The sequence below is a fragment of the Vipera ursinii genome (assembly GCF_947247035.1).
Source record: "Vipera ursinii genome assembly, chromosome: 10".
NCBI lineage: Eukaryota > Metazoa > Chordata > Lepidosauria > Squamata > Viperidae > Vipera > Vipera ursinii.
This window is the reverse complement of record NC_139520.1, coordinates 6,888,962-6,904,057: the sequence shown is the minus strand read 5'-3', so window position 1 is coordinate 6,904,057 and position 15,096 is coordinate 6,888,962. Positions and strand designations below refer to the sequence as shown.

The 15,096-nt window shown below is 43.1% G+C and overlaps 1 protein-coding gene across 1 annotated transcript in view; it reads right to left on the bottom strand.

Annotated features, from left to right (window-relative positions):
* Window positions 1–3,951: 3,951 nt before the first annotated feature.
* SLC12A3 (solute carrier family 12 member 3) overlaps window positions 3,952–15,096 on the bottom strand; it is a gene marked incomplete at its 5' end in the record, with an annotated part of 40,775 nt that continues 29,630 nt past the window's right edge. The window contains 9 exon segments of the mRNA XM_083370667.1: window positions 3,952–4,256; window positions 6,082–6,149; window positions 8,424–8,559; window positions 9,894–9,980; window positions 10,193–10,304; window positions 11,262–11,363; window positions 11,901–11,969; window positions 13,171–13,253; window positions 14,911–15,017. Coding sequence (XP_083226793.1) covers window positions 4,118–4,256; window positions 6,082–6,149; window positions 8,424–8,559; window positions 9,894–9,980; window positions 10,193–10,304; window positions 11,262–11,363; window positions 11,901–11,969; window positions 13,171–13,253; window positions 14,911–15,017 — 903 coding nt within the window. The 3' untranslated portion in view covers window positions 3,952–4,117.

Here is a 15,096-nt window from a genome sequence, read left to right as displayed (position 1 = left end):
TGTGTGTTACATATGTGTACACTTTGAGAGCAAGCAACTAAATTTCATTTTTAATGTGTGCCATTGTGCCCACAGGATCATCTATCATCTATCTACCTACCTACCTACCTACCTATCATCTATCTATCCATCTATTATCTATCTACCTACCTATCATCTAACTATCTATCTATCTACCTACCTACCTATCATCTATCTACCTACCTACCTATTATCTATCTATCTATCTCTTTACCTACCTGTCATCTATCTTTCTATCTGTCTTTCTATCATCTATCTATCTATCTATCTATCTATCTATCTATCTATCTATCTATCTATCTATCTATCTACCTACCTACCTACCTATCATCTATCTACCTACCTACCTATTATCTATCTATCTCTTTACCTACCTGTCATCTATCTTTCTATCTGTCTGTCTATCTATCTATCTATCTATCTATCTATCTATCTATCTATCTATCTATCTATCTATCTATTATCTATCTACCTACCTATTATCTATCTATCCATCCATCATCTATCTACATATCTACCTACCTATTATCTATCTATCTATCATCTATCTATCTATCTACCTACCTACCTACCTGTGATCTATGTACCTATCTACCTATCATCTATCTATCATCTATCTATCTATCTATCTATCTATCTATCTATCTATCTATCTATCTATCTATCTATCATCATCTATCTATTTATCTATCTATCTACCTACCTACCTACCTACCTACCTATCATCTATCTATCTATCTATCTATCTATCTATCTATCTATCTATCTATCTATCTATCTATTATCTAACTACCTACCTACCTAATGCTGAATTTTCCAGCCTCAAATGAGGTTGTGGGTTGAGGATTGCCTCCTAAAGGAAACAGTATGCAGTAAACAATATTGTTAGCATTACAATAACAGCATAAATAATTCAACTCCAGTTGTTACATATTCCTCTTCTTCTTCTACTACTCCAATTATTATCTGTTCGTCTTTATTCCTCTCTGTTCATTCTGTACTCTCTCTCTTTCACCACATTCCTCCTTTTGTTTTAGCTCCTGCTGGAAGTACATAAGTAATTCTTTCTTTCCCTTAGAATGTTGACTCTGCAAGGCCGTAGGCGCCCTACAGTTCTTGAAAGGCAGGATGGCAATCTAGCAAAATAACAGCAAAATAAAAATACCTGAAATACAGGAATCCCTAACCCTAATCTGAGGTGGCTTCATATGTTTCTTCTTATTCATTATTTTCTTACTCAGTGCAGTTCACATTCCTTCTCCTCCCCTTCCTCCAGACCGCCCCCCCCCCAGCTACAAAGAACAACAGCAACAAAATCCCCTATGATTTACAGAACTTGGGTTACCCAACTCCAGTTGTAAGCTAAGTTTGCAACTTTTTTTTCTGCTCCACATTTGGCCTAAATTGCCTTCTTGTGATATTTCATAGAAGCACTTGATATCTAGAAGTGTGAAAATTCAAAATTTCAAATATTTTAGACCTGGTCTGTTGGGGTTTCATTAATTTGCTGTGTATGTTATCTACTGCTGTGTTGTGCAAACACTAGCATTTTGTATATATATATTGCTCAAAAAAAAATAAAGGGAACAGAAAATAAGACATCCTACTATTAATACAGTACATTGTGTTAAGTGTTCCCTTTATTTTTTTGAGCAATACATACATGCATACATGCATATATATATATATAAACCTCAGAAAACATATATATATATATATATATATATATATATATATATATATATATATATATATATATATATATATATATATATATATATATATATATATATATAAATATATATGGGGCGTGGTGGCTCAGTGGGTTAGGATGCTGAGCTTGTCGATCAGGTCGGCAGTTTGCCGGGTCGAATCCCGAGTGCCACATAACAGTGAGTGCCTGTTACTCATCCCAGCTTCTGCCAATCTAGCAGTTCAAAAGCACGAAAAAAATGCAAGTAGAAAAATAGGGACCACTACGGTGGGAAGGTAACAGTGTTCCGTGCGCCTTTGGCGTCTAGTCATGCCGGCCACATGACTACGGAGACGTCCTTGGACAAGCGCTGGCTCTTCGGCTTTGAAACGGAGATGAGCACCGGCCCCTAGAGTCAGAAACGACTAGCACGCATGTGCGGGGGAACCTATATATTCACACACATATATATGTAAAGGTAAAAGTTCCCCCGCACATATATATATTACTATAACTTGTGGGGTTTTTTAGGCAAAAGGATGCCCTTCTCATTCGCACTTGGTGGATAAATAAAATGCCTATGTAATCTGCATATAGCAAGGCTGGAGATGCACCCCAGGATATTTATACCTGGTCTGTTGTTAATTTGCTATTTATGTAATCTACTGTTGTTTTGTGCAAACACTAGAGTTTTTTAAAAATATATAATTTACTATAACTTGATTTATTTTTTTAGGCAAAAGGAAGCCAATGCCCTTCTCGTTCGCACTTGGCAAATAAATAAAATGCCTGTGTAATCTGCATATAGCAAGGCTGGAGATACACCATCTGCTAACATTGGAGAGCAATAATGGTCTGAATTGTTGAATTCCTGGACAAAATATGTTGAACTTCTAGGACCTGCTGCCCCCTGCTGACTTATTCAAGAGCTGCAACTAATGCAAAAATAATAATAATAATAGGGAAATATCATAGAGCAGTGATGGCGAACCTTTTAGAGATCGAGTGCCCAAACTGCAACCCAAAACCCACTTATGTACTGTTGGGTGCCAGGTGGGCGTGGCCCATTGTGTGGGTGTGGCAAATTGGGTGGGAATGGCCCATTTGATGGGCGTGGCTGTGGTGGCAACGGCAAACTGGGTGGGACTAAAAAGCTCAATCAGTTCCAACTTTGTGAATCTTTTTTTTTCCCGTGAGAAGTTGAAATTGATCAATTGATTGAACTTTTTTTTTTTGCACATGGCGGCGGAGGCCTAAAGCGAAAAAGTTTTATAAAACCCAGCTGAAGGCCTAGTACTGGGGCGATGGCGCATGTGCCCACAGAGAGGGCTCTGCGTGCCACCAGTGGCACACGTGCCATAGGTTCGCCACCACGGTCATAGAGGCTACATTCAGTTGGGCTCTAGGACAGAGGCAATGCTTAATGAGTGAAAGAGATTGTTCCATCTACCGGAAATTTTGGAACTTGCTCACTCCAAAATGATGCAGTGGCGGGGTTCACACACTGCACTAGAAGTCTTGTAGTGTACTAGCATAATGTAGAGGAGTGCTAACAGTGAGGACAATTAACCAGTGGGCGCTCCATCACTGGAGGTTTTTAAGAAGAGACTGTCTGAAATGGTATAGGTTCTCCTGCTCGAGCAGGGGCTGGACTAGATGACCTCCAAGGTCCCTTCCAGCTCTATTCTATTCTATTCTAATTATAGAGGTTCAGAAACCCTGATCTGACCACCTTTGATTTCTGAAAATTGGTATCAATTGCAATTTTTAAGGACCACGAGCTTAAAGATTCAGTTCAAGGACTAACTGCTGTATGCATATAATAGGCTAACTTTGGTGAATTTCAACTTTTATTATTTCTTGGGTGGCTTACCAGGTGGGTGAGCCCAGTTCATTCAATTAGTTTATGATTCGGTGTAGTACAAGAATCCAGGAAATGGGTTAACGCAGAATTCAAGATGAATGTGCAGTGTTGGTGAACAGATACCAGTGGGGTCTGAAATTGTTCACTAATATATTTAGTTTCCAGCTACTGTATATTCAATTTGAATTAAATGTCAGTGCAAATGAAATTCACTCAAATGTAGTCATTGTCCTAGGTTGTTTTGGGAGAGCAGCAAATATACCATTCAGAGTTAATGACATGGCACATTGTGTGAACCCCGCCAACTGCGGCTTATTTTTCCAACCATGATTAAACAAACCATGATTCAGCACAAGGAACAAACCCAGCCATTGTTACAACATTAACAGTTCTGAAGAAGAGGATTCTTACAATCCAACTAAATTTGTTTTCCGTCATCAGTCTTTTATTCTTGGCCTTCATCCCTGCAACGGAGCCTCTTGATAGCAAAGCAGGATCGGTCCGGAATGTCCTTCTTCTTCCTGACAGTGAAAAAGCTCCTACTGACAGTAAAAAGTCAAGACATTTTCCTGGTTGCCTCTGATCAGGATCACGGGAGACCTCAGGTCTTGCGAGAGAGTCTCCAGCCAAGCCATGTACAGGCTACTGGGACATCCCTTCCGGCCAACCGGCATAGTTCTGGAAAAGTGACAAGGAACAGGAGAAAGAAAACAAGTTTGTATTTGTCTACCACAAACCTAAAGGAAATCAACCTTGGCTGTCCTTTGGAAGGACAGATCCAGAAGCTGAAACTTAAATTGCTTTGGCCACCAAATGAGAAGACAGGACTCCTTGGAAAAGTCTCCAACATTGGGAAAGAATGGAAGGCAAGAGGACGAGATGGTTAGATAGTGTCATCGACACAATGAACGTGAATTCGGGTATTTAGAAGTCTTCCCTTGGTATTTTAGCAGCCATCTCTCTCTACTCACTCATCTTCAGCTTGTAATTAACTACACTTCTCAGATTCTACTCACATGTATTGCTCTCAGACCTGATCTCCACACTGCATAGGTTTCTTCAAATTTCTTTTTCCCCAATGAAGGATTTTGCATATGTGTGCATTTGTTGCCACTGTGTTGGCTTTCTGTGGCCACTTCTCTAATCTCTTAGGGTTCTTTTGAATGTTTATTCCACTTTCTTTGGAATTAATTACTCCAAGCAGTGTTGCTGTGACATCTGCAGATCTTAAAAATGGGACATCTGGGACAGGGCAAGAGAGATCCATAGTGCCAGAGACTAAAGAAGACAAAACTAAGCCAACACTGAGGGTCAATGAAGATCCTCAGTCATCCAGGTAGACTTGTCTGGAAGTTGAGTCATGGTGACTGGACTTACTTTTTGTGGGTTTGCGACGTTTCACTGCCCATCCAAGCAGCTTCTTCAGTCTGAACCAGTTGGTTAGAGGAATAGGCAAAGAGTCATTGGAATTTGCCAATTCCTAAAATTCTTAGGGGTATTTCTGCACCACAGAACACAGAACATGGAATAGAGTTGGAAGGGACCTTGGAGGTGTTCTAGTCCAGCCCCTGCTCAAGGCAGGAGACCCTATGCCATTTCAGATAAATGGCTGTCCAGTCTCTTTTTGAAAGCCTCCAGTGATGGAGCCCCCACAATTTCTGGAGGCAAGCTGTTCCATTGGTTGATTGCTCTCACCATTAGGAAATTTCTCCTTAGTTCTAGGTTGCTTCTCTCCTTGGTTCGTTTCCATCCATTGTTTCTCATCTTGCCTTTTGGTGTTTTGGAAAATAGTTTGGCCCCCTCATCTTTGTAGAAGCCCCTCAAACAGTGCTACTAGTGTCACCCCTACTCCTTCTTTTCATTAGACTAGACGTACCCAATTCCTGCAACCTTTCTTCGTATGTTTTAGACTCCAGTTCCCAATTCATCTTTGTTGCTCTTCCCTGCCCTCTTTCCGGAGTCTCAGGGTTTCTTCTCCAAAGTACCTGGCAAGGTGTCAGCGAAGGTTCTCAGTCATCCAGGTAGAATTGTCTGGAAATTGAGTCATGGTGACTGGAATGGTTAACTCAGGGGTAGGCAACCTTGGCTCTTTTATGACTCGTGGACTTCAACTCCCAGAATTCCTGAGCCAGCCACGCTGAGGGGAAAGGGAGAGGTTTCCAAGCTGAGCCATGCTGGCTCAGGGATTCTGGGAGTTGAAGTCCACGAGTCATGAAGGAGCCAGAGTTCCCCCTGCTGGCTCAGGAATTCTGGGAGTTGAAGTCCACGAGTCATAAAAGAGCCAAGGTTGCCTACCCCTGGGTTAACTTGTTCAGACTAAAGAAGCTGCTTGGATGGGCAGCAAAATATCTCAACTTAACAAAAAAAAAAAACAGTTGCATGACTCACCTTCCAAACTAAGCCAACACACTCTTCCAACAGCTTTTTCTACAATGATACTACCCCTAGCAACTCCTAAAGAGTAAGGTTTACATTCTGATCGTTTACGACTTCTTTTACTTACATGAAAATAAGGGCGGCATCCCGAGAGTAATCCAGCAAAATTTCATTCATTCTCACTTGTCGAAGTGACTGAAATAGAAAAGTGGAAAAAGCTCAGCACAGGTAGATATAAAGGGTCAGGGGCAAGCAATGAGAACAGCTCTGACCATGGGCCAGGTAAATTTCTTTATTGTTGACCACCAGTTTACAAGAATCTAGCCAGATTGTCTTCCTTCTCTTGGGAAACAGCAGATATAGACTTAAGGGTTTCACCTCAAAGTTTCCTCCTTTGAATGGACTCTAAGCTGGAATGTCTTTCAAGTCACCTTTTTGGAACGTTCTTTCCTTCAGCTGGTGGTTCCACCAGACAAAGAAATATAAAGAAACCCAAAGGAGGGGTTTGGAAACCCAGACAACAATCCACTCCCCACTATAGGTAAAGGTAAAGGTTCCCCCACACATCTGTGCTAGTCATTTCCAACTCTAGGGGCCGGTGCTCATCTCCATTTCAAAGCCAAAGAGCCAGCGCTTGTCCGAGGATGTCTCCGTGGTCATGTGGCCGGCATGACTAGAAGCTAAAGGGGCACGGAACGCTGTTACCTTCCCACCGTAGTGGTCCCTATTTTTCTACTTGCATTTTGACGTGCTTTCGAACTGCTAGGTTGGCAGAAGCTGGGACGAGTAACAGGCGCTCACTCTGTTATGCGGCACTCGGGATTCGACCCGCCAAACTGCCGACCTTCTGATCGACAAGCTCAGCATCCTAACCCACTGAGCCACCGCGTCCCTGGAAAAAGTAAACTGCTAATGAGATAGGAGGTTCTCTATAAAATCTAAGAACCTGACAAGACCAGACCAAAAATCAAATCTAGCATTCTGTGCACAGAGCAACCAATGAGGTGCCTCCATAAAAATCACAAGAAGATTGAAACACAGCGGTTCCGTCTTGAATTCCAACAATGCAAGCAAGAAGCTAGGCCAGATTGACCAGGATCACAAGGACAAAGGCTTGTAGTATGCCTGGGCAGAGGTTGAGAGGCCCACAATGGTCCCGAGGGTTTGGGCCCATATGAATTAAGTTACGGGGTTTGTATTCTGACCTCAGGATGGACATTTTGTGACTTGGCCATGCCCATCTCTTTCCCCAACCCCTCTGCTTCCACCGATAACCAGGAATACATTGGTGACTCCAACCCATTTCAAAAATCAAGCCAATTCATAGTTTCCAGCTTGATGCATCAAATCCAGCCCCTTCGATTCTCCAGTCTGATTCCAACAGACTTGAGAAAATGATGATAACTTTATTGTCACTTCGAAAGTACACCAATCGGCATACATAAAAATGAAATTTCGTTGCATACAGATCTCAAAGGGTCACCGCCTCCGATATATACTCCTTGTTCGGGGCCCGCTCAAATTTCACATTGTCCATTTTAGTCTCTAGGGAGTGAATGATGGCACACAGGACAGATGGAAATGGGGCTCCATGTGGATTAGCCCTCAAATTCACTTGTATTCTGACAACCTCGCCTTCTTTCCTTTTTCTGATCCTGACTCTTCCACCTTTTCCTTAAAGAGGCCTTGCTTCTTTTCGCCCCTGGAGCACGCTGCTGCTGCCACCAACTCCTCCAAAAGCCTATCTCTCTTCCTCTGGGCCTGCCGACAGCCTCATCCAGTTCCTTCGCTCCATAAGCTCCAGGTCCTCTCCTCCTCTGCCTCCTCTGGAAACAGCCCTGATTTGCAATACAATCCATCACTGGGCCAGCAGTCAGATCTTGCTGCTGGTAGAACAAATTCAAACAGCGCCAACGACTTTTAACGGTCTCACCAACAGTTCCAAAACACCTAGAAACCCGCCATGCCAGCAAAGATTGTCGGTCGCATGTCGCATGCCACCCCAGCTTCACCATGTTGCTCAAACACACCAAAATCTTCCTGATCATGTGGCCTACAGCCCTTACTATCCCTCCCAAAACTATTTGCCTTCAAGAACCAATGCAGCCGCAGCCATTCCAGGCGCCGCCATCTTAGATCATTAGATCAGGAGGTCAATTTCAATCATTTGATCTGGGTTTTCAGTCCCGTTTGGGAAGCTGATTCAGTTCAAATCTGGGGTAGAATGGCTGTTGGATTTCCAGAGCAACACTGGAATGGCCCTCTTATTCTTCCCTTAAGGCTTGAAAACACCTTCAAGCAGAACTCTAAACTTCCGTGACAGGTTAGCCAGGTTGACCAAAGATGCCAGATTCAAAAGCCTGGAGTTAGAAACAGGTGAAAGAGGGATGGCCTCCGTCTCACTACTTTCCCCCCCCCCCTCTTCTCCTCCTGATGTCTGAAATCCACCCCAGGCAAGGTCCTCCAAACCTTAGCTTTGTTTTTCGCAACCTCTTCATCGGAAATTTTCCACGGGCAGCCGTGTCGCATCTGGTTCACCACAGCGTCGTCCTTGAAGCCATCGTTCAGCCTGAACGGAGCAATGAAGTCATCAAATCTCTTCACGCTAGGAATAAAACCACCATGAGTTTTCCCGTAAGGAACCAAATTCTTCTGTGCCGTGGTCTTCGCCAAAAGGGGACAACTGCTTAGAGGAAGGAGCCTGGCCAATTATAAGAACTAACTCTTGGCTACTGTATTATGAGGCGTGAAAGACCATGAAACTGCTTCCATGAAACGGATTCATTGCTAAAAGCCCACGCACAGGAATCTTCTCCAATAAAGGTCAATGTACCTGCTTAGATTTAGAATAGGATTAATGGCGCTCAAAGGATGTTTCCCTTGTAGCTACGTAGGGATTCTAGGCTGATCCTCCTTTTTTCTCCACCACCCCCCAAGTTCTACCATCCTTTCTCCTACAGTCATACAGGAACACCAAAAACTCCCAGAGGCTTGGTTTCTTCTCTGGTTAATTTTCTGAATCTTTGCAACCAGGTCTAATAGCCCTAAAGCGAACCCTCTGGATAGCAAATGCTGGGGAGCATACCCTTTTCACCACAGATGTTAGCCTCACTTTGATTAGCCAGATGAAGAACCATGGAAGAGCTGGGAAGAATACGAATATTTTTTTTGCTGGTCTTTGGACTAATATGAAACCTGGCTTGGCTTAGAATGATTTAGCTGCTCCAGTGTTGACAATATTTTTTTTATATACTTCAGATCAAATGTATCTCCTTCTCTATCTCCTGCAACAGTACAGGTAGTCCTCTACTTGCAGCCATACGTTTAGCGGTCATTCCAAATTTACAGCCACACTGAGGAAAGTGACATAAAACTGGTCCTCACACTTACAACAGTCACAGCGTTCCCCCAGGATCACATGATCAGAATTCAGGCATTTGGCAACTGACATTTCCTGACAGTTAGAACGATTAACCAGTGGAACAACCTGCCTCCAGAAGCTGTGAATGCTCCAACACTGTAAGTTTTTAAGAAGAGACTGGACAGCCGTTTGTCTGAAACAGTATAGGGTTTCCTGCCTGAGCAGGGGGTTGGACTAGATGACCTCCAAGGTCCCTTCCAACTTTTTATTATTATTATTATTATTATTATTATTATTATTATTATTATTATTATTATTATTATTATTATTACAGTTGCAGCATGCTGGGTTCGTGTGATTCCCCAACTGCAACCAATTTGCTTCAGACAAGCAAAATGTCAAAAGCCGGATTCATTTATTGACCAGATGATGCACTTAACAACTGTGTAATTTTATATAAATGCATTTTTCCGCCAGTATAATAAATTTTATATTTGGATGCTGTGGTATTGGTCAATAAATTAATCCATAATAATAATTTTAACGGCAATAACAATAAGAGTGTAATAATGCTTTACTGTTCAGGTTGGGGCTTCTGGTTAAGGTCCGGAAGGATGTGAACCTCATGAAACCCAAGTCGAAACTTGCTTAATAAAGAGACAATCCTAAGGAAGAAAAAGAAGATTAAGAAGTGGAAAAAAGGGATTTCAATAGTCTTGGTAATCTATTTTACTCTTTTGATGCTCCATTTCTCTATATAAATGGATTATTATTATTATTATTATTATTATTATTATTATTATTATTATTATTATTATTATTATTATTATTATTATTTTGTAACACGGCAGCCCTGAATTTTGCAGGTGGAACTTACGCCTTACGCTCCTCATCCATTCGGTTGATCTGCCCACCGACAAACACTCGGATCTTGCATTTGCCCCATCTCTTTTTGCGGCCAAGGAGATAAGGGATGAGAAGAGTCAGCCCTGCGGATGGAAAAAACACTGAGGAATCTGAATAACCAACACATCCTCCTTCTCCCGACTGCATTTATAGCCTAATCAGAACATAGAACATGGAATAAAAGCCGGCTGGCTGCCAGCAGTTTGGCAGTTCACGTCTCACCAGCTCCAGGTTGACTCAGCCTTCCATCCTTCTGAGGTTGGTAAAATGAGGATCCAGATTGTTGGGGGCAAATATGCTGACTCTGTAAACTGCTCAGAGAGGGCTGTAAAGCACTGTGAAGCGGTATATAAGTCTAAGTGCTATTACTATTGCCCTTCCTTCTTTCCTTCCTTCCTTCCTTCCTTCCTTCCTTCCTTCCTTCCTTCCTTCCTTCCTTCCTTCCTTCCTTCCTTCCTTCCTTCCCAGTGGTTAGAATGCAAAATTGCAGGCTAATTCTGCCCACTGCCAGGAGTTCGATCCTCACTGGCTCAAGGTTGACTCAGCCTTCCGTCTTTCCGAGGTCAGTAAAATGAGGACCCAGATTGTTGGGGGGGGCAATGTGCTGACTCTGCAAACCACTCAGAGAGGGCTGTAAAGCACTGTGAAGCGGTATATAAGTCTAAGTGCTGTTGCTATTGCTAATGTAGATGGAAGCGACTTTGGAGGTCTTCTAGCCCAACCATTCCTTCCAAAAACTCAAGCCAATGTAAGATGATGAGTTCCTGGAACCTCCCATTAGCTTCAGCAAGGGGGCTGAATTATGGTTCTGAGACCACTTCCTGGAATAAAACAATGCCACTGCTTGCATTTTGGGGGAAGGAAATCAGAATTTAGGCTGCTAAAAATCGATCGCCTGGATGATCCAAAACACTGGCTGGGTCCATCTACTAAATTCCAAACTTTTTGGAATCCCTGCTAAGACCTCCAGAGTTGAGAGAGACTCCACTGAGCCTTGCTTTCTTCTTGAGCCCTGCGTGGGAAGGAGGAGCCAGCCTTACCTCCATCATCAAACAGCCAGTAGATGTCAATAGTTTTCTTGCCTTGATCCCTCTGGAAAATGGTGCTCGCCTGTTGTTCTGCCACCAAGGCATCAGGATCCACTAGGAAGAGGGAAAGAGGGGGGAAGGGAATGAGGAGAGGAGAGAAGAGGAGGAGGAGAGGGGAGGGGGGAAGAGAGGACAGGAGAGGAGGGGAGGGGAGGAGAGGAATAAGGACCTGCCTCAGCTATTCCCCCAGGAGAGCACAACTCGGGAAACAAGCACTGTTTCAAAGAGGATCACAGGCAGAATCTGAAGCTCCCACCCAAAATCACCAGGTTGGAAGCAGAATGAGTCCCAATTCTCATCAAAAATGAGAGGTCAGACTACTGCTTACACCCAAGGACGATGAAACCCACTTTGGTTGCTGAAACAGCCTTCAAAGCCTCACAGTGGCATTTCCGCTGACCGTGGCTATTGGCCAGAGAGATGTTGATATCAGCTCACTGGCAGGATTGTGCCTTTGTCTGTAAGACTTGGTTAAGTCTGTTGCAAATCTAGCCCATTTACCAAACATCATAATTCAGCGTATTACGTATTATGTGAACCCGGGAAATAGATTTGGTCAGTAACCCGGTCAAGAAGCTTCTTAGAACTGACATGTGTCTATGGCGGCAGGTACTTCACTGTTCTTCTGAGGAATATCTGCCGGATCGAAAACTGGATTAACTGGGGACAGAAAAGAGACAATAAGCAAGATAAATTCATGAACAATGAATAGTTGTCTGCATTTACGAGGTACATCAAGTCATAATGAGCATGGCTTTACCTAGGCATAAGGTATTGAGTGAATCTAGCCATCGTATTTTTGTAAATTTGTGGCTTAGTGTGATGTGTAAACCCAGTCTATTGCAATTTTATCACTAAGTTAAACTAAGTGTAGTTTAGTTTACTGCAGTGTGGTGGAATGTAGTCTGGATTTCCAGGAGGGAGTGGCTTTATTCCAGGGAGCAAAGAAGCAGCGGAGCTTGGAATGTCGCGTAGGCAGGAAGAGGGTTAAAACAGCTCCTCCCTAGCAATTCACAGAATATATCCAGTCTACTCAGTGACATAGGCAACATAGAAGTTTAATAGATAGACAGGCAGACAGGCAGGCAGGCAGGCAGACATATAAAAATATCTATAGTGATCCAAGTAATTACTTTAATCTGGCAACATTTTGTCTGTAGGTGAAGCACAGTAAAGGAAATTACTCTTAAGTAATTCTACGTGTTGTTCTTAGGGCTCAACATGCAGTGTGCTAATCCAGCTACGAGCACCACTGCGCAGAGTTGAGGAATGCATTTAGCAAACCTCAGCTTGTTTATCTGTGGTTTCCAAACAATCGCAGTGGCAGATTTACACAAAGCAAAGGAACCACATGATGTAGCTTAGCGTCAGGTTCCCGCCCCTCAAGGACCAGGGTAACCAATCTGGTTGAGAACATCTCCTTTCGTGCCCAGCAGCATTTCTGCCCCGTACGACTTTTTTAACGTTCAAAAGTAAAAAGTAAAAACGGGCTGTAAAGCAAAGCATCGTCTTCCTGCATTATCTTTATTTTTCCAAATAGGACATCCACAAAAAAAGTCAGGATGGAGTCTGGGGCTTTGCAATTGACATTCTGCCTTTTTTTAAACAAAAACAAACAAACATGCGCAACACCGTTGCCTTTGCTAAGATTAGTACGTAAGACACTCCCGCTGGTTTGAAAAGTGAGTCATTTGACCCAAGTCCTTCGAATGCAATTTCTCTTATTAAAGCAGGATAAAAATGAAAACAAATAGATCCGCAAAAGGGCCTCTTTCTAAGATATTTCCCTCCCCCTGCAGCTGAATCAGTTCAAGTCTGTTTCCCTGCACAATCCCTGCAGAAGTGTGGTAGTGAAACCTACTGTGAGCTTGTGTGATCCGAGAAATATTGAGTCCCTCCTTCACGCGAATTACGCACACTCCGTATTTGAAGTCGAAAGCGTCACTGGAATGGGAACAAAAATTTGTGCTCAGTGTCAGCACGAGGGAGACCTTTAAAGGCTTGCCATCTAGGACAGCATGGAATGAGTGAGTATGTCCGTCACTACGTCTTTTTCTCTAAGCAAGGCACTCTTAAGCCCATCCTACTCCTTTTTTACTATAGTGGTGTGATTTATTTTGAAATACAGGTAGACCTCCAGTTGCACTTTTATTTTAGATATGACAACTGTTTTGTAATGAATTAAGGGGAAATTTGGGTTACCCGACAACTAAATACTATGGATATTAATGGCTAAATTGGAACACTGTAATTGTTCCACTGAGGGACGCGGTGGCTCAGTGGGTTAGGACGCTGAGCTTGTCAATCAGAAGGTCGGCAGTTTGGCAAGTCGAATCCCGAGTGCTGCGTAACAGAATGAGCACCTGTTACTCATCCCAGCTTCTGCCAACCTAGCAGTTCGAAAGCACGTAAAAATGCAAGTAGAAAAATAGGGACCACTACGGTGGGAAGGTAACAGCGTTCCGTGCGCCTTTGGCGTCTAGTCATGCCGGCCACATGACCACGGAGACGTCCTCGGACAAGCGCCGGCTCTTCGGCTTTGAAACGGAGATGAGCACCGGCCCCTAGAGTCGGAAACGACTAGCACACATGTGCGGGGGAATCTTTACCTTTACCTTGAAATTAGGTAAAATTTAAAAACAGGACATGGATATGTATAAGTAAAAATATACTGATAAATGTCTTAACTGATCTCGTTATAATTAGAAATGTATTAATTTGAACGTGATATAATAATCAAGGGAAATGGAGAGGGAAATTTTTGATGATGTAACCTGAGACATGTATGGAAAATCTTGTTATTGGACTATTGATTACCCAATCACCACACTACTTCCTAAATATTTGGATGTAAAACTGGAAAAATTAATAAAACTTGTTTTTTAAAAAAAAGTTGCAACGGCAAGTGAAAAATGTGACTTATGACTGTACTGTATTTCACACTTACGACCGTTGCAGCGTCCCCATGGTCACTTGATCAAAATTCAGACGCCTGGCAACTGATTCACATTTATGACGGGTGCAGGCTCCCCAGGGAGATGGGATTGGCTTTGCTTGTCGGAAAGTTGGAAAAGATGATCACATGACCCAGGGACACTGCAACAACAGTCATAAATATGAGTCGGTTGCCAAGTGTCTGAATTTTGATCACCTGACCCTGGGAATGCTGCAACGGTTGTAAGTGTGGAACACGGTCATAAGTCACTTTTTTTTGGAGTGCTGTGGTAACTTTGAATTGTCACTAAGTTGTAAGTAGAGGACCTCCTTCACCAAGCCACCAAGATATAGAGAATGCCAATGAAGATACCTGCAACTGATTAACAACACTTTGGATTTCAAGACCTCTTGAGAAGACCAGATATGGGAAGTATGGCTTAAAACAGAGGCCCCCAACCTTTTGGGCACCAGGGACCAGTTCCATGGAGAGAGGTTTTTCCATGGACCGGAGGATACGTGGTCTTGGGTGCTGCCTGCATCCCGCAGAAGGGAGGCGTCGCATGTTTGCGAGGCCCGGCTTCTGGCATGTCATGGCCCAGTGCTGGACCACGGACCGGGGGTTGGGGACCCCTGGCTTAAAAGACAACAAGCCAGTGGTACTCACTGCAGGATTCCGATATATTCTTCCACTGTCTGAGGATGTGCCGCCTGCCAGTTCTTCTTATATCCAAGTACAAGAACGTTGGGTTTCATTCTGCCAAGACCCGAGGCCTTTGTCAAAGAAATAAGTGAATTTGGGGGGTAAAAATATTTTTCCGCACTCGTTACCAACCCTTTCTGCTCACTTTAC